The sequence below is a fragment of the Lemur catta genome, chromosome 1 (assembly GCF_020740605.2).
Source record: "Lemur catta isolate mLemCat1 chromosome 1, mLemCat1.pri, whole genome shotgun sequence".
NCBI classification, from domain to species: domain Eukaryota; kingdom Metazoa; phylum Chordata; class Mammalia; order Primates; family Lemuridae; genus Lemur; species Lemur catta.
This window is the reverse complement of record NC_059128.1, coordinates 26,786,060-26,804,557: the sequence shown is the minus strand read 5'-3', so window position 1 is coordinate 26,804,557 and position 18,498 is coordinate 26,786,060. Positions and strand designations below refer to the sequence as shown.

The window sequence follows — 18,498 nt, the reverse complement described above, 5'->3', positions numbered from 1 at the left end:
GACAACGATAAAAGAAAAGCTGTCACCTCTTAAGTCATTTCCCAAATGTAAAACTCAGCAGGCAATAGCAGAACACTTCTAGATTCTTTTCCCAGGGTACCACTGTGCTATCCTGCAACGATTGCTACAGGGGAGGTCAGCCCAGACCCTGAAATTGGGTGACATGTTGGTCTTTTACCTGCAACCTTCTGAAGCTATTTTATAACCTTTTAAAGTAAGGCAGAAAGGTTCCAGGAGCATGACCTAGAACCCCAGTCTAAGCCATCTCTGGTAAACACTGCAGCCTTTTCAGAAATCAGCTGCTAGGTGTGTATTCCCTTCTTGCAGAAGCACTTCTGCAGCTTAGAGAGCACAATGGGTTCAAACACACCCCCTAAGGAATAGCATCCCCAGGACTCTGCTAACGAAGAGTTTAGAGGACGATTGGCCAAGACCAGAGGAGCAACTGCTCTCAGAAGAGTGCTGTGGTTAGAAACAGGGAGGGGCACGTGGGGGCCAGTTCCCAACACCCAGTGCCAAGGAGGGAAGTTCTCCCCCTACGTGTTTGCAGCAGCCGGGCCCCACATTACCTAACTGGACATTCCTGGCTTCATAACAGTTGTCACACACCCGCACAGGCGCAGGGCCCCAGCCCCGCTCGGGCACTGGCCGGGTCTTGGATGAACAGCTGTCACAGAAGCCCTCCCCACAGGCCCGGCAGTGATGCTTAGTGTCGTTATCTTTAAAGGACGTCGCGCACTTGTTGCAGCTCTGTTCCAAACCCAAAACAAAACAGAGAAGCAGGTATGGTACGAGTCTGCTCAGCTGGGGAAGTCAACAAGACCCAGGGGGAAAAACCAGAAACTAAGGGAGGCAGGTTTCAGCTCAGTAAGGACAAAGCCTTGCTAGCAGTAAGAGTTATCTGAGAGTGGAAAGGAAGCCTGGTAAGGAGTGAGTTTCCTGTCACAAAGTGTTTGGGCTGAAGCCAGGGGTCCCTTGCTGTAGGTGCTGTAGACATTTACGTGTCAGGCGGAGGACGAACCTAAATGACCTCTAAGGCCCCTTTCCCTCCAGATTCTGTATCTGCAACCGCAGACATCTGAGCAGAACTAACTGGCCCCTGCAGGTAAGGAAGCTAAAACCACCACAAAGGAAATATTTGGAGAACACCAGAAAGGGGAATCAGTGAGCAAAGAGAAAACTGGCTGCCTCCATAAACCCTTCCCTTCCCAGTCCTGCTGGAGCTAATTTTCCTGGGAGAAAACGCTTGTGCCTCCCTCACAGAGCAAGCCGAGCACGGGGAAAGCAGCCTAGGCAAGACGGGCTGTGCCGGGGCCGCGGGGGCAGCCTGCCACTCCATACCAGGATCTGGGAGTTGGGTCTCCAGTAGGCAGGGGCGATCTGGTCTGTCAGCCAGGAAGTCACAGCCTTGGTGGGCCCCAGGCTAAGCTCAGACACTGACTGGGCCATGAAGCTCATCCCATCCAGCAGGCGCTGGGCAGCATTGTTGTTGTCCTTCAGAAACCCATCGGTCTGAAATGAAAATGCAGGCTCCCATCATGCTCTGGGAAGGGGGTAAAAGGAAGGAAGGAGAGTGGTCTCTGGTGAGTTGCACACTCACCACGGCCAGCTCAGAACCATAAACTCCCTGGCTCATATACAGGTGAGACTGACAGTATATAAAAATAAAATTTAGAAAAATAATAAAAAAAGAAAAACAAACTCCCTGGCAGGGAAGAATAGACACAGTAGGAATCTCTCTGGCATTATTCCCTGCAAGGATCATGAGACTTGATGTGCAGCTGTTCAATTCAGGACTCGCTTTGCCCAGAGGACACAGGAGACGACACCGCGCCAGGAAGCCTCCTCAGTCAGGAGCCCTACCCACTGTTCCTCTAATACCTGTATATCTCCAGGAATCCTGTTTCTGTGGGTAAGTGCAACATCTATTTATGTATCTGACTCCTTATTAAACTGTGAACTCTGAGAATAATGTATCTCTTCCATTTTTGTATTTTTGTAAAGTATCTAGCTCAATTCTGGGCACATAGTACTCAATAAACTATGCTGAAATAATGAGTGAATGAATGAATGAGCCAACAAACAGACGAGGAGGCGCCTGTATTCTCCTAATCCCAAGGACTATGAGGAATGCAGCCTAAGAGTAAACTACTAGATTATTGTTTTCCTGGAATATTGTATATCCAAAAACTATCTCAGCACTTATAACCCACCACTTAGAAACTACCTTACCACTTTCTCACTTTAAAGTTGTCCTGGTAAGGGTGGGGAACCTGTAGCCTCAAAGGCCACATGTGGCCCCTCTGGATCCCCAGGTGTGGCCCCTCAACCACATCCAAACTTCAAAGAACAAATCCCTTTATTAAAAAGATTTGTTCTGGGCCAGGTGCGGTGGCTCACGCCTGTAATCCTAGCACTCTGGGAGGCCGAGACGGGCGGATCGTTTGAGCTCAGGAGTTCGAGACCAGCCTGAGCAAGAGCGAGACCCCGTCTCTACTAAAAATAGAAAGAAATTATACGGACAGCTAAAAATATATATAGAAAAATTAGCTGGGCATGGTGGTGCATGCCTGTAGTCCCAGCTACTCGGGAGGCTGAAGCAGGAGGATCGCCTGAGCCCAGGAGTCTGAGGTTGCTGTGAGCTAGGCTGACGCCACGGCACTCACTCTAGCCCGGGCAACAGAGTGAGACTCTGTCTCAAAAAAAAAAAAAAAAAATTTGTTCTGTAAAATTTATATTCGGTCAAAAGGCCACATTCAAGGATCTAGGAGGCCACGTGTGGCCCCAAGGCTGCAGGTTCCCCACCCAAATAACAGTGATCTCATACATAATGAAAGCACCATATCACTGCCTTGTAAACAGATTTGTTTTTCTAACATCCAAAATTCAAAACTCAAATTAAAGAACAGTGATTAAGGGTACACGGTAACCCCATTACTTAGAATATACTTCAAAGAAAATTTCCCAAAACAAGGAAGTGGTTTTCTGACCAGGTACAGTGGCTCATGCCTGTAATCCTAGCACTCCGGAACGCTAAGGCAGGAGGATCGCTTGAGCCCAGGAGTTTGGGGCTGCAGTGAGCTACAATGACACCACTACACTCTACCCAGGGCAACAGAACAAGACTCTGTCTCAAAAAAAAAAAAGAAAGTGGTTTTCTCACACGAAGATGGTCACTATAGCATTTTCTTTGATAAGAAAAAATTGTGAACAGAATAAATGTCCAAAAAGAGAATGGGGAGTCACACCATACCACTGGACAAAATATTACAGTGACTACAAATGAGAATCATGAAAAGTAGCAACAGTGTGGAAATAAAACTAAATAATGTTATGAGAAAAGATGAGGAAAATGGCATGTAAATTATAACTGCAACTTTAAATCATATGGATATAGAAAATGACTGAGGAGAACTTGAATAAATGAACTTTTATTTGCCAAAGGAGAACTATAGGGTCATTTTTAGTTTATTTACAGTTGTGCTCCTAATATTTATGCAAGAAAGAAAAACAATTAAAGGTCTTGCATAAGAAAGGTTCTCCAGATCCTGCCTTTCTAAACCACCAGTATATTGAAATTCATGATTAACCTTAATTCTAACAACTTCCACTTTCCCACACACATATATAACCAAATGATACAAGAGAAAGAAAAGCTAATCAAAGGTTCTTACCCCGGGCCACACGTGCACGATCTCCGTCCGCACCACCGTATCCACAGGATCTTGGTTCCCATACCAGTACTGCCGACTGCGATAGACCACGCCACAGTTAGGACACTCAATCACATACCTACAAGGGAGGCAAATAAACACTGTTACCCGGCCAGGTGCCTCGGGAGACAGATGCACCAAAACACCTTTAGCTGTGTTGTTTCAACTCACCCAGACCAGGCATACTTTGCAAGACCCATCCAGGGAGAGTCGGTGGAAGCAGATGTTTTGGGCACTACGCTGACCTCCTTGCCTCTCTCGTAGCAGGCCTGAAACACAGAGCGCTCCGCCAGCTCATTTTATTTCCACCACACCCCCGGCCACCCCGACTCCCCACAAACCATACCAGCTGAGGGTTCCAGACCCTGAGTTTAGCACCTCAGAAGGTTCATTCCTCTAAAGAAACCAGTGCCCTGAATGATAATGAAATGAGTGTGTACCCCTCCCCAGGCCCAAACACTGAGCTTTAAATTACAGACCTGTCACAGACAGAAAAAAAAAAAAATCAATCAACACTAGTTTCCTGAAGAGCATTTCTGCTTTTCAGAAGAATGAATGGGGGGCCAGGCGCGGTGGCTCACGCCTGTAATCCTAGCACTTTGGGAGGCCAAGGCGGGAGGATCGCTGGAGGTTGGGAGTTCAAGACCCCATCTCTACTAAAAAGAGAAAAAATTAGCCAGGCATGGTGGTGCAGGCCTGTAGTCCCAGCTACTTGGGAGGCTGAGGCAGAAGGATTGCTTGAGCCCAGAAGTTTGAGGTTGCTGTGAGCTAGTCTGATGCCATGGCACTCTAGCCCAGGCAACAGATAGAGACTCTGTCTCAAAAAAAAAAAAAAAAAAAAAAAAAAGTCAATGTATATGATGTGTATGACCCCGTACATACAAGCTCAACAGAATGAGGAGGAAAATAAGCTTAAAATAAACGAAGGGGGTCCCAGCAATGAAGACATGTGAGTTCTTTTGGTTGGAGCTGGAGAGAAGTTTCAGAGATACTCAGTCTGAATATCAAACACTTTGGGATGCAGCAAAGGGCAGCCCCAAGACAGCCCTGTGGAATGGAGAGTGCGACCAGCAAGTCAGCTGCTGGGGCAGAGGGAAGCTGGGAGGACTCACCTTGCAGGTGTAGACTCGGTTGTCATACTGGTGGGAGTATCTGCAGCGGCTCTTGGCTTCGTGCGGCACTCCTTCCTTCCCATGATTCATGCTGTTCTTACATCCAACCCTGAGTGAAGCCCAAAAACTGACAATGAGTTGGCTAAAGGAGCCAATGCCACTTACACAGAACAGTGTGACCCTGAGCCAGGCTCAGGGCCAAAACCAGACCCTTAATTAGGTCTCAGATGCTGAGCACAGAAAGGGTAGCTCTTGCAATAAACAGCACTGCGGAGGTACAGCAACTATTATTACCCTTGTATGAGGACAAACGAGAAAAAGAATCCCTTCTTGGAAAACTCCCTGTCCCCTCAGCAGGAATGGAGGGACCAAAAGATACCAACTTGACCAGAGATGAAACCTGAATGGCTCTCAGAAAACTCAAAAACCAAACAAGATGATATGGAAAGTTTAACCAGAACAGGCTGCCAAGATGCAAAACAAAAACCAACCCCCAAAATTTGGCAATGCATTAAGGGAAGGCTTAAGCTGAACGAGAAAACCTTCCAAATGAACAGTAAGCTCTGTCATCCTGACAATGCAAAAACAGAGATCAGGACTTTAGACTTTCACTATGATAAAAGGGAAAGTTCTGGAAATCCTGGCAAGGCTCAGAATGGAAAAGCAATGATCTAACAGTGCTTAAGCCTCTCATGCTGGGCTCATGGAGCGAGCAAAAAGGAAGGTAAACCACACTGGCAACTAACACCCCTCTCCCCTTTTCAAGCTCAACTCTCCAAGATAATCCTTAGTTCTACCTGGCCCAGGCTGTATAATCCAAGAACCAAGTTCTTTTAACCAAGGTCGGAGGTGGTTCAGTACCTAGCAGGTGGCCTGCAGGGTTCAGGGCAGAAAGGCCATTCATAACAGAAGCAGGCTCGGGTCCCCTCCGGTAGAAGGGCTAGTGTAGAGGACACGGGCAGTGGTCCTGATACGAGCAAAGACAATTCGGTGGTGACAGGGGTGGGAGGGCGTGTCTACAGGACCCAGAGACTACAATCTGATCTTGATCCACTGCATTTAAATCACCTGCCCATCAGTCAAGTCACCAGGCTGGGACTTAATAGCCTTCAAAAGCTCACGCTAATCCAATGGGATTGTCAAAGCGTGGTCCCAATAAGCAAGTGGCAGCACCTGGGAATTTATTAAAAAAATAAAAACTCTCAGGCCCTACTGAATCAGAAACCTCGGGGGCAGGGCCCAACAATCTGTTTTCAGATACCCCTTCAGCCTTCCCACGCAGGCTACAATGTGAGATTCTGCTCTAATCCCTGTGTGGCAAAGTGGGGTGCGTAGACCAGAGGCACGGCATCGTCTGGCAGCTTGCTAGAAATGCAGACTCTCGGGCCTCACCCAGACCTGCTGATTCAGAATCTGCATTTTCCCAAAGTCTCAAGGGGATGCAGGTGCAGATGAGTTTGCGAGGCACTGCCCTGACTCAATGTTCTCCACTCAGGCCACACACCAGAATCACCTGGACAGCTTTTTACACACATGGATGCTGAGGCTCTACCCAGGGATCCACTAAATGAGTATCTCCAGAATGGGGACCCAGCCTCAATCATTTTGAATTTTCCCTGGAAAATTCTAACATGTTCTAAGTATCTGTCCTCACAGTGAAAGGAATCACAAGGGGGCACTCAAATATGAGTTGAATAAATGGAATGCTAGGAGCAAATGACCAAAAGCTGCAGTAGAAGAAACATAGAAAAGCAGGTGAGCCCAAGCCAAAATCTACAGCCACAAAAACTGCCGAAACCAGCAGCCAGTCAATTTCACATCTACACCAGTTGGAATTTTCAGGGGATTCTTCATGGCCACGTTTTCTTGAAGCCCTTGCTACCTCAAAGTGTGGTTTCCAGATGACCAGGATCTTACAGGAACCCGCTGGGAATGCACCATCTCTGGCCTCACCCCGGATGATGGAAACCATACCGTGTCATTTAACCAGACCCAGGTGACCGGCATGCTCACCGGCGTCTGAGAAGCACCACTCTAAGCCCCGACTCCCATGGCGGGGGCCAGGGGAGGGCTGGCCTCACTTACCCACAGCTGAGGCACACGGAGGAGCAGGTGAAGTACTCATCTGGAAAAAAGGAGCTGTGCGCCATCTGGTCATCAGGGATCTCACCGCTGAAGCGGTCGCTCAAGGCCTGCCAAGGACAAGGTGATACATGTTGGCACTCAGCAGAAAGCCCTGTGCTTTGGCCCTTCTGCGATCTGCCTTTCTAAGATGCCCTCACTGCGTATTTCTTACAGGCACCACAGCCAGAGAGGGAACCCAACAACTTCTGTTTATTACCCTTGACCTTCCTGGCCCAACTCACACGAACCCTCACCACAGGAAACCTCCGAAAGAACCGGCCAGCCCATTTCCCAAGGGGTCAAGAGAAAGCAAAGTCACTTTCTCCCCTAATTGCCTTGGGGGTTACAAACACCTCACAGACTCAGTCTTTCATTCCAGCCCATCACAAATACTAATGCCCACTTCACCTTTGTGAAGCTGGAGCCAAGAAACCGAGAGGGTGGCTCCCCTTTAAGTCAGGGGCAGAGCCCTCAAGTAAGCTGGGAGTTTCCTGGGCTTCGATCCCGGTTCTGACCACAGGCACTGGAGTTTACTAGGCCACAGAACTCACTCAACACAGAAGAAAAAACAGCATCATCCAAAAAACAAGTGAGAATTATTAGTGTTTGGCAGCTGTTTCTCAACTCTACTAACCTAGAAGGCAGCAAACGGCCTAAATAAATACCAAGAAACAAAGAAAAAGTATTTGCAAAGCAAACCAAAAATTTTATGTTGAGAGGTAGCTTGCATTTCTAACCATGTTTTCCCTCATTACTTTATACTGAAAATATTCTTCAGGCTGATTACAGAAATGGGCTTTCCGGGCTTTAAAAACCATTAAATACAAGCTTCTACCTTTCAGTCTCACAGTGTGAGGCAGCCAGGCACTATTCAGGGAAAGAGAAGGGAAAGTAGCCTAAGCAAAAGGACAGGATGTTACTTCCTTTAGTAAAAAGGCACAAGAAATTTCAAGATGAGATTTGGGAAAAGGACAGGTTAGGTCCCAAGCTAAGGTTCTCGAGCTCTGAAGAGAGCGTCACTGAATGAGAGCTTCTTATTTAAGGTTCCTGTTCCTATTTTCAATTCAGTCTTAACACCTGGAGTTGCAACTGCAAGTGCCTATCAGGGCACGTGGTATCAATGATGACTCAGGTCAGGTGTGAGGCAAGGGCAGCGGCAAGGAGGATGGTAAACGGAGGGTGCACAGCTCACCCGAGGGCATTCAAATTCAGATTCTGCAGGGACAATGTGCAGGACCACAAAACACCATCTGTCAGCGATGGCTGACCAAGTGGCTATCCTCCCCTTTAGACTAACAAAAATGGTCTGACAAATAGTAATGCATGTAAGTCCTGCCCTTCTTGAGGGTAATTTTGTAAAGAGTTAACTTAATGAGAAAATGAAGATTTTGAGAGCATATGAATGAATATATGTATGAATATTAACGAGAATAAGTGAGAAGCAGGGCAAGTGGAATCACTCTTCAGCCTACCCACCATTCTCTCTCCTACTTCAAAATGTGGCCAATTTTGTTTGTTTGTTTGTTTCCCCTCTTCCTAGGAAGCCTTCCCAACCACCACATCACTCTCTGCCTTCTCTGTTGTACTCAACACCTGAACTAAGAATTGAGTGATTAGGCAACAATGCAAAGCTATGGGCCTGTTGTATTTTACCTCCCAGACTGAATCTAAACAGTCTGAAAAATGTCTCCTACCTTTGTATCCTCCTTCCACGCTAGCAAAGATCCCAACAGGTACTCAACTAGAACCTCTGGGGTGAAGTGCCCCAGCGCCAACCCCACATTCACATCCCAACCCTGCCCTCCTCTCCTGGCCCTGGCCTTGTCCTGGGCTTCATCCCATGCCCACAGTCCCTCTCAGATTTAAGGGTAACTACTCCCTAACTGGCCAAATTATTGATAACTCCTAAGGCTGTGTTTCTCAAACAGGTGTGTACATAACACTGCTGCCATCCCCAGAGAGCAAATAGAGCATTATCTTCCTAATGCATCAAGTCACTGAAAGATTTGGAGAGGAAAGCCACTCACGCCTATAATCCTAGCACTCTGGGAGGCTGAGGTGGGAGGATCACTTGACGTCAAGAGTTCGAGACCAGCCTGAGCAAGAGTGAGACCCTGTCTCTACTAAAAATATAAAAAATTAGCTGCGTGTGGTAAGTGACTGACACCACGGCACAAAAAAAAAAAAAAAAATTGGGGGAGGAAGTTATTTTTATATAAAAAACAAACATGGATATACTATGAAACTAAACAGAAAATTTGCATAAATAGAACATGAGACCTCTAAAGTCATTTCAGCTTGTAGTTGGCAGTTTGCACACTCCGTGCCTCTATTTCCTTATCTATAAAATGGGAATTCCAGTAGTACCTTCCTCAACAGGTTTCTTCACAGACAACACTGTGAAGATCAAATGAGGTCACCCATGTGGAGCACTTGACATAGACTGGGCACTCAGAAAATGTTAGCTGCTGTTATTAATATCATTTTTCTTGTTTTTAATGCTGAGGATCATTCTACATTCTTCAGTAGGCACTCTTACTACTTAATCCAGGTAATGTACAGGATGTAAGAACCTCCTTTCCATGATAGCTCACTGGTCTCCATGGATAATTGCATTTGCGGGGGGGGGGGGGGGGGGGGGAGGGGGGAGTATTTAGCTGCAAAGGATGTTCAAGTATCTAATGAGGTGATAGAGAAAGTAAGAAAAAAAGAGGAGATAGCTAAGGAATATAGAAATTAGAAATGTAGAAGCCACTACAGAAGGTATGGGGGCTTTTTTTTTTTTTTTTTTTTTTTGAAGAGACAGGGTCTTGCTCTGTCACCCAGGCTGGAGTGCAGTGGCATGATCATAGCTCACTGCAGCCTCAAACTCTGTGGCTCAAGTGATCCTCCCGCCTCAGCCTCTCAAGTAGCTGGGACTACAGGCATGAAACACCACGCCTGGTTACATTTTTTTCATTTTTTGTAGACACAGGGTCTCACTATGTTGCCCAGGCTAGTCTCGAATTCTTGGCCTCAAGAGATCCTCCCTCATCACTAGAGTTACAGGTTTGAGTACCGCAAAGCTCGGCATGAAACAATCTGCAGCCTGATTTCCCACAGTGCTTATGCCCACAGACCCACCGTCATCCCCTGCCACAGACAAATTCACTATTAGCTTATGTTGTCCAATGCAACAGTAACCTCTTATGACATCAGAAAAAGAACTCCCAGACAAACCAGCCTTGACAATTCAGATGGTGCTCTACCCACCCTCTCATGTGCGGGGTAAGAGAAAAAGCATTTCACTTCTTTCACAAGTCACAAGCTGACAGTAATGAATCAAACCATGACAAGCTTCAGAAGGCCTTACAAGAATCAAGACTACGGGAATACAACAGTAACTACTAACAAGCAAACTCAATGTTAGTGTGTTTTAGATACAAGGGTAGGAAGGAAGTGTCCTTTCTCTATAACATGAATTTTCTTTTCCAGTTCTTTACCTACCACCTGATCCATATATTCATTCCTAGCAGTTTCAAAAATTCCAAACCTCACATCATTCCATGGTTTCTTGGGCTCTCCCCCTCCTGGGGTCCCAAAGCTGGAAGAGGAGGACCAGGAAGGGCCTCTCCTGAGAAAGCTTGGGAAAGCATTTGAAGCAAGTCTGGAAAAGGTTGCCTGGAGACCAGATGATCTTGAACTTCAGTTGCTTTGACAACAGTGTGGCTTTTTCTATTGTGCCTAAAGGGTTAGCCCCAGTCATCGAGGGCTAGCTGTGACTTTCCTGATTCAAAATAGACATTCTTCTATAATCTAATCAAAGATGCCACCCCCACAAAACACAATAACATTATAAATACTTAACAGATGCTTCCTGATGTGATGAAATTGGAAAGTCAGTTTTTACATTTAGAGATCAGAAGCTAAAGGATTACATAAAACCTATACAAATTCAACTTTAAAATAGTTCTCCCAGGAGTCCACTTGCTCAAGGCTTCTTGGGCGTGGCTCCAGGTAAAAGAGAATAAAAAAATAAAAGAAAAGAAATAAAATGGTTCTCCCAATTACTAAGAATTTTAAGTACAGACAACCATAGTTAATTCAATATTCAACTCCTTTATTTAATATTAATTCTGTTGTTCCATAGGGACCTTAGCATCTCTTTAAACAGATTTACCTGCTCAGTGAGGGTATGCTCTGCTTGTAGGGATATGGGCTGTTGTTACTGTGGATGCTGAGCAAAGGAGTGAATGGTCAAGAAGGCGAGAAATAACCCAGCTAGAAAAAAGGGGAGTGGGGCCTGGGAGCCTGGACCACAAGGTGGCTGAATGGCAGGGAAAGTGATCCTGTCAGCAGGGTGAGTAGGAAACTACTCCCAGGCACATATGGGCAAGCCACTAGGGCAGAAAGTGGCTGCAGATTTCTCTCTCTCTCCAAACTCTTCATTCCTTCTCATTAATCATATTTCCAAATCCACATTTCCTGGTCAATAATGAATGTGAAAAGTAGTACTTGCACTCCTTCTGAATCCAATAGTGCTGCATCAATCAGGTGGAGTCTCATAAATAAGATATAGCTAATAACTTTTTAAAAGTATACTAATGGCATTAGAAAGATTAAGGCATGTATTATGGACTAATACAGAAAGATAACCATATACTTATTATGCACTTATGTAGCACTGAAAATTTCTGGAGGCTTATGCAAGAAAGTATTGTTACCTCTACAGAGTGAGGAGTAGGGAGGTGAGAAGGAAAAGGGACTTAACTCATGCCTCACACATTTTCTGTACTACTTGAATTATCATGAATATGCATTGCTTTTGTAATTTTTTAAATGATATCTCTTTTTTTCTTTTAAGAGACGGGTTCTCACTCTGTCACCCAGGCTGGAGTATAGTGGAACGATCATAGCTCACTGCAACCTCAAACTCCTGGGCTCAAGCCATCCTCCTACCCCAGGGACTATAGGTGTACCCCACTGTGCCCAGCTAATTTTATTTGTTTTGTAGAGATAGGGTCTTGCTATGTTGCCCAGGCTAGTCTTGAACTCCTGGCCTTAAGTGATCCTCCCACCTTGCAACTTATGGGAATATCCTTTCTAAAGGCAACTGGAAATATGGATCAGGAACCTTTAAAAATGGCCACATCCTCTGACCTCTTTAGAAGTGGAATAACTAGTGAGAAGGAATATAGCATAGGGTTAAAAGCTCTTGGGAGTGCTCAGCAGCCGGGCGAGGTGACTCACAACTGTAATCCTAGCACTCTGGGAGGCAGAGGTGGGAGGATTGCTCGAGGTCAGGAGTTGAAGACCAGCCTGAGCAAGAGCAAGACCCCATCTCTACTAAAAATAGAAAGAAATTATCAGGACAACTAAAAATATATATAGAAAAAATTAGCCGGGCATGGTGGTGCATGCCTGTAGTCCCAGCTACTCGGGAGGCTGAGGCAGGAGGATCGCTTGAGCCCAGGAGTTTGAGGTTGCTGTGAGCTAGGCCAATGCCATGGCACTCTAGCCCGGGCAACAGAGTGAGACTCTGTCTCAAAAAAAAAAAAAAGCTCTTGGGAGCCAGACTACCTGGTTCAAATTCTCCACCACTTACTAGATAAGCCATCTCAGGCAAATTAGTTAACCTCTCTGTGCCTCAGTTTCCTTACATCATAGAGTTGGTATGAGGATTACAGGAATTATTAATACATGTGAAGTGCAGAGAGCAGTACCTGGCATATAGTGAGCATGTCACAAAGGCTAGCCAGTAGTAACCGTGGGAGTCATAGTTATTCCTAAGGAAATAGCAGAATGTGGACAAATACCTTTATATACATGGAGAATATCATAGGGAAAAATGAAAACCACTATTATCCTAGGGCAGAATACTAAATGTAGAACATGATCCATTCATACAAATAAAAAGTATGCAGCTATTTAAAAATCATGTTTTCACAGAATATTTAATGGCATAGAAAAAATGCTAGGCTTCAATGTTCCATTAAAAAAGCATGGTATAATTTAGGAATAACATTAATCGGTGTCAGGCAGATGTGGAGTGGGGAGGGGATGGGTGTATACATACACAATGAGTGCGATGCCCACCGTCTAGGGGATGGACACGCTTGAAGCTCTGATTCTGGGGGGGAGAAGGGGCAAGGGCAATATACATAACCTAAACCTAAACATAACCCCCATAATATGCTGAATTAAAAAAAAAGTATGGTATAAAACTGCACATGCATACAAGACATCAATTTTAATTTTAAAATAAGTAGCGAAGAATCACATTAGTCATATCAAAACTTGTCCCTAGCCTTCTCAAAATGTTTCCTAAGTGAGTTAGTGAGGAACTACAAGTAAAAAATAGCAAGGAAAGAAAGAGAAAAAAATGGGAGAAACAAGAAGGTAAACAAATTATTCTGGCATTGATAATTTATCTGTTTATAGCCATCTCTACTCTCTTGTCCCAAAAAGGATTCAGGCTAGTTACAAAAACAGATACAAGAGCATAAAACAAAATTAAAAATAAGTGGAGAACAGGTAGACATTATAGTATACACTGCTGTGAACTATGAAGACTTCAGTTAGAGTCAATTTTAATGGCAATAAAACTCTACTTGGTCAATCTGCCTAATGCAGACCTTAAAGGTAGCTTTCTATTAGAGTGACAATCAGAGAATTAATTACTTCTAATTAAAGAAGGGGGATAAAAACAACAAAAAGCGATCAAAAAAAACAAAAAGCAAAAACAATTTTTTCAAGGATTTGGGTAAATTGCCAGAACTGCACAATTCTCTGGAGAGAACCCAAATCACATGCTTAAAGAGATGACTCCTTCCCATAGACAGAAGGAGCAGGTCGTACTCCTCACTGGAGCACAGCCGCTACACTGCAGAGAACAGGAAATACCAAGTGCAGGTGAAATTTTGGGGACACCAGTTACTAAGAATCATCAGAATTCCAGCTGACCAGGTTCATGTGAATCACAGAAAGCTTCATGAATCTTATCACCTCATAAGAATACAGTGTAACTGTATTTCTCAAAAGTGCCTAACAAACTGGCCTGAGGCAGCACATCCCAGACTCCTGAGGGGAAAAACCCTGCGCGCTAATGACCACGTACAGCACTCAGTGTTCCTGATAGTATTATTTAAACATCAAGCGGGGGTAGCTTCCAGAAGAGCAAAAAATCCTGCTGGAATCCAGCCACTAGCCTATTTACCTTGTAATTCATACTGATCAGATTTATAGCCCTTTGTATATCACAGCATGGACTCAGCCTCTTCTGAGAATGTTTGCATTACTAAGTATTATCTTCCACTCTGACTGCCTCTGAGCCACTACAAGGACATATTAGCCAATATATCTAAGTACACTTAGTAAATTCTAACTAGAATAGGTATTTCATGAATTATTCATGACAAAAATCATTTTTCATAGTTTTTCCTTAATATTATTCACAAAAATGAACACTTACTATATACCAACTACTTTGTTTCTTGAGTATGTTCTCATTTAATCCCCACCTCAACTCTGTTAGGAACATTCTATTATCGCCCCCATGGTATAGATGAGGGAAAGGGTTTGAAGAAGTAGCACTGTAAGGGCACAGATTTTTTTGTCTGTTTTATTTACCACTGTACTTCTAGCACCTCAAACTCTACCTGACACATAGCAATGCTCATTTACTTGTTGAATGAATGAACGAACAAATAAACTATTAATAATTTCCCAAGACCAACCAACTGGTACAGGCAGAACTGGGATTCCAACACAGCTCTGATTTCAGAACCCAAGCTTTTAACTACTATGAAAAAACCTCAAACCTTTTTTATATGTATAATTAAAACTTACAGAAAAAGTGCAAAAACAGTACAAGGAACTGCTGTACACAATTTACCCAAATTCACTAATTGTTTCCAATGTGACCCACTTCAAACCTTTTTAAGTCAATGGATTAAGCCAACCAGTGTACACCCAAGGTTTGTTCCTACGTAAACTAGGGGTTATGCTAAATCCCCCTCTCCTGTCCCTTCTGTCCCTCTCCTTCCAGTTCTACATCTCTCCCCTGACCCACTGGGCATCCTCATACCGAGTTCAAATCCTCTTGACATTTCCCCTGCCCTCTCTCCAACTCCCACTCCACACTGGCCCGAACGCTCTGCTCCCTTCTGGTCCTCTGCCCTGGGCCTGTAGGCATCAAGCATGGTAACACAAGGTATGCACAAAGCAAACTACAGAAAGGAAGCAGTGTTCTCAGGGGATCAAGATGATGAATTCATCAGAGAGAAGAAAGATAAATTAAAGATGTACAATTTTTTTTTTTTTTTGAGACAGAGTAGCGCCGGGTACAGTGCAGTAGCATTATCACAGCTCACTGCAACCTCAAATTCCTGGGCTCAAGCAATCCTCCTGCCTCAGCCTCTCAAGTAGCTAGGACTATAGGCATGTGCCACCATGGCCACCTAATTTTTCAATTTTTAGCAGTCATGGGTCTCACTCTTGCTCAGGCTGGTCTCGAACTCCTGAGCTCAAGTGATCCCTCCTGCCTTGGCCTCCTAGCGTGCTAGGATTACAGGCGTGAGCCACCGCGCCCGGCCAAAAGAAGTATAAATTTAAGATGAGAGATTATGAAGTAAAATCCTTGAAATACTAGAAACAGACAAATAGAAAAAGACACTGAAAATGCAAAAATTCTTAAATATGATTATATATCCAACTGTGTGAGATGATGGAAACGTGATGTGTTAAAAATATGTATATATTTATAGTCATACAAATTTGATACCATCTTCTATTTCAAGAGACTATAACCTAGGAAAATAATTCCAAATATAGAAAGAGCTTTTATGATATTTAGTTGTGGCATCATCTATAATAGAGAAAATTTACTCACAATATCTTGTCCAACAATTGCTATTTTGGTACATTTAAACAATGAAATATTATGCAGCTATCAAAACTATTTATATGAAGCTCAGGAGTTTTAGAGGAAAAAGAAAAAAAAACTATTTGTAAAGATTATATAAGCGTTTTTGATGTTACATGGAGAAAGGATTACATATGTACATCTATAATATGATGGCAAACCGTATGTTTACTTTTTCAACGCATACAACATACTGTGAGGGCACACATTAAAATGTTAACGGTGGCTATCCCTAGTTGGAGGGATTATCAATGGTCTTGGTTTTCACTGTTATATTCTACTGAAATATCTGCATTTTCTGTAGTTTGCATTATATTCCTTATGTAAACCAGAAGGGTAGGAATTTAGAAAATGTAATACAAACTGACCATTGAACAAACTATCCTAAAATTAGAATTCTTATTTCCATAATGATACGATCAACTTCTAAATTCTTTTGGGAAAACTTTTCCCAGCTTTAGTGGAACCAGGGAATGCTCTGACCAATGCACGTGTGATGAGACATCACATTTCATGGAGACTACCTAACTTTTTACAATTCTAAAGTGGCAATTCTCAATAATCAGTAATACCTCAAGTCATAGTTTTCAATCCTATTCTGTTTCCCCGCATTGCCACTGTTCCAGCGATTTCTTGCCTGTTGATGGCTGTGACAACGTAGGAGTGGTACAGCAGCAGCACCACTGCAGGAGGGCGATGATAATAACCAGTACAGTGATCTCCTCCTACCTAGTACCTGGGAGGCCTAAGATGCTATTTCATAAAGCAGGGGCGACAGATTAATCCCTGAGGGCCTCAGGTGGGTTCCGCAGCACCTGTCATGGTTGAAGGGCTAGCAGCCCACCCAGGCAGCTGGTTCTCTGCAACAAAGCAGCCAGCACCATCTGGACGGGCTACAGGGGAAACAATCTGTGGAACAGCAAGGTGCTAACAGGATTTTACTGTACTTAGCTAAACAATACATTCATACTGCTGGGATACAAAAGAAAAACAATTTACCCCATTTTAAGAAACAAAAGATATAATGCTTACAGATCAGTTTCCCAAATGGTGGGTTTCATATCACTGGTGTTTATGATGGATTTTAGGTGAAACAGGATGTGATTATACATGATACCCTAACACCAAATTCTACAGTAGAAATCACTTCCTTTCCAATTCTTTCTTAAAATTTCAGATTCTGTTAAGGAGAAAGACTCACATAGGTAATAATGTATCTTTATCATCACCTGAACACCTGCTAATCTCCCTTTGAAGTAAAGAAAAAATAGGCCCCAGTCTCAGAATCTTCCATTAGCAACAGCCTCTAACTAAGAAATACTTGTTGAGAGGCAAGAGAGCCTTCCTGCTCATGAGAAGGAGCTCTGGAGTAAAATGGCCAGGGTTTATGCCTGCTGTCACTTAGTGACCATGTGTAACTAATTACTTCATCTCTCTGTGCCTCAATTTCCTGATCTGCAAAATGAAGATGATAATAATACTTAACTCATGGAGTTGGTATAAGTTCATGGGCTACATGAACTAACCCATACAGAGTACTCTGAATTTTGGCATGTATTAAACAGCAATTATTATTATCGTACGGTGGGTTTTTGTGTTTTGTCTTGGTAATTTTCCACCTGTGATACTAGTTTTCCACTTACAGTGATAATAAAAAGTTTCCTTCTTTGAACAAATTAATGTAGGTAAGGAAAAAAAAAGTGAGTTGATATATAAAGAAAAGCATAAAGACTGTCCAGATTCAGTGAGCCTCAACATATCAACTCACCAAGGCTGGACCAAACCACCCACTGTGTTCTATGCAAATGAATGTTTTTTCCTTTTCCCCAAAAACCTAGTATTTCTCCCAAGATGAGGACTTAATACTTTTTTTACTATCACTCAGGACTTCTCCATGCTTGCACTCCTAGCAAGATGAAGGCATTTGACAAGTGCGAACTCCATTTGTGTGCTTCCTCTTCTTCTGACCTCTCTTTCTAGCCCCAGTTTCCAATGGCCAGCACCGAACAAGCTGGAGAACTTCGTGTTCTCACCACCCACTGGTACCCAATGAGCAGCATGTGGGGCAGAAGCCAACTGACCTTCAGGGCTTTGAAGATGACCCCCGGGTGCCGGGGAGAGCGGGTAGTGTTGTTCTCCAGTAGTTGCTCCAAAGCACGCCGAAGCCCAGAAAAGTCTGTGGGAGGGTTGTAAGTCCTCGTCCCCTTGTAGTGAATGGAACTAAAGGCTTCAGGGAAGCGGCCCAGCTTCCGGAACCGGTCCTGGATGAGCTTCTCTGGCACCTCTGAGGGGTGATCTGTCCAAGCAGAAATACAGGCACATGAGCACTGAGTGACCTCTCTTTTCACAAAAAAAGTCACCTATGTTTCATTATAAAAGCAAGATACTCTGAGACTCATATATATGAAGTACATAAGCAGGCAGAACTAATCTATGCTGTTAGAATTCAGGTTCCGCTTGCCTAGAAAGGGGCGTGAGGGGGCAGCTGGTGTTCCGTGGTCTGGTGCTGACTGCACAGGTGCATCTGGGTTGTGAAAATTCATCATGTTATACACTTTCGATATGATGTACATTTTTCTATGTGTATACTATACTTCAAGGAAGAGTCTTTTTTAAAATTAAAACTTCCTCATTGTAAGAAAAATCT

At 43.9% G+C, this 18,498-nt stretch overlaps 1 protein-coding gene across 4 annotated transcripts in view; it reads right to left on the bottom strand.

Moving 5' to 3' along the window:
* ZFYVE1 (zinc finger FYVE-type containing 1) overlaps positions 1-18,498 on the bottom strand; it is a 46,295-nt gene that overhangs the window by 3,314 nt on the left and 24,483 nt on the right. For all 4 annotated transcript variants that reach the window (XM_045564448.1, XM_045564455.1, XM_045564470.1 and 1 more), the window contains exons 4-10: positions 17,933-18,147; positions 6,911-7,017; positions 4,826-4,934; positions 3,885-3,982; positions 3,675-3,792; positions 1,342-1,512; positions 570-750 (exon numbers count right to left, since the gene is read on the bottom strand). In XM_045564448.1, the coding sequence (XP_045420404.1) occupies positions 570-750; positions 1,342-1,512; positions 3,675-3,792; positions 3,885-3,982; positions 4,826-4,934; positions 6,911-7,017; positions 17,933-18,147 (999 nt within the window). The remainder of the gene's footprint in view (positions 1-569; positions 751-1,341; positions 1,513-3,674; positions 3,793-3,884; positions 3,983-4,825; positions 4,935-6,910; positions 7,018-17,932; positions 18,148-18,498) is intronic.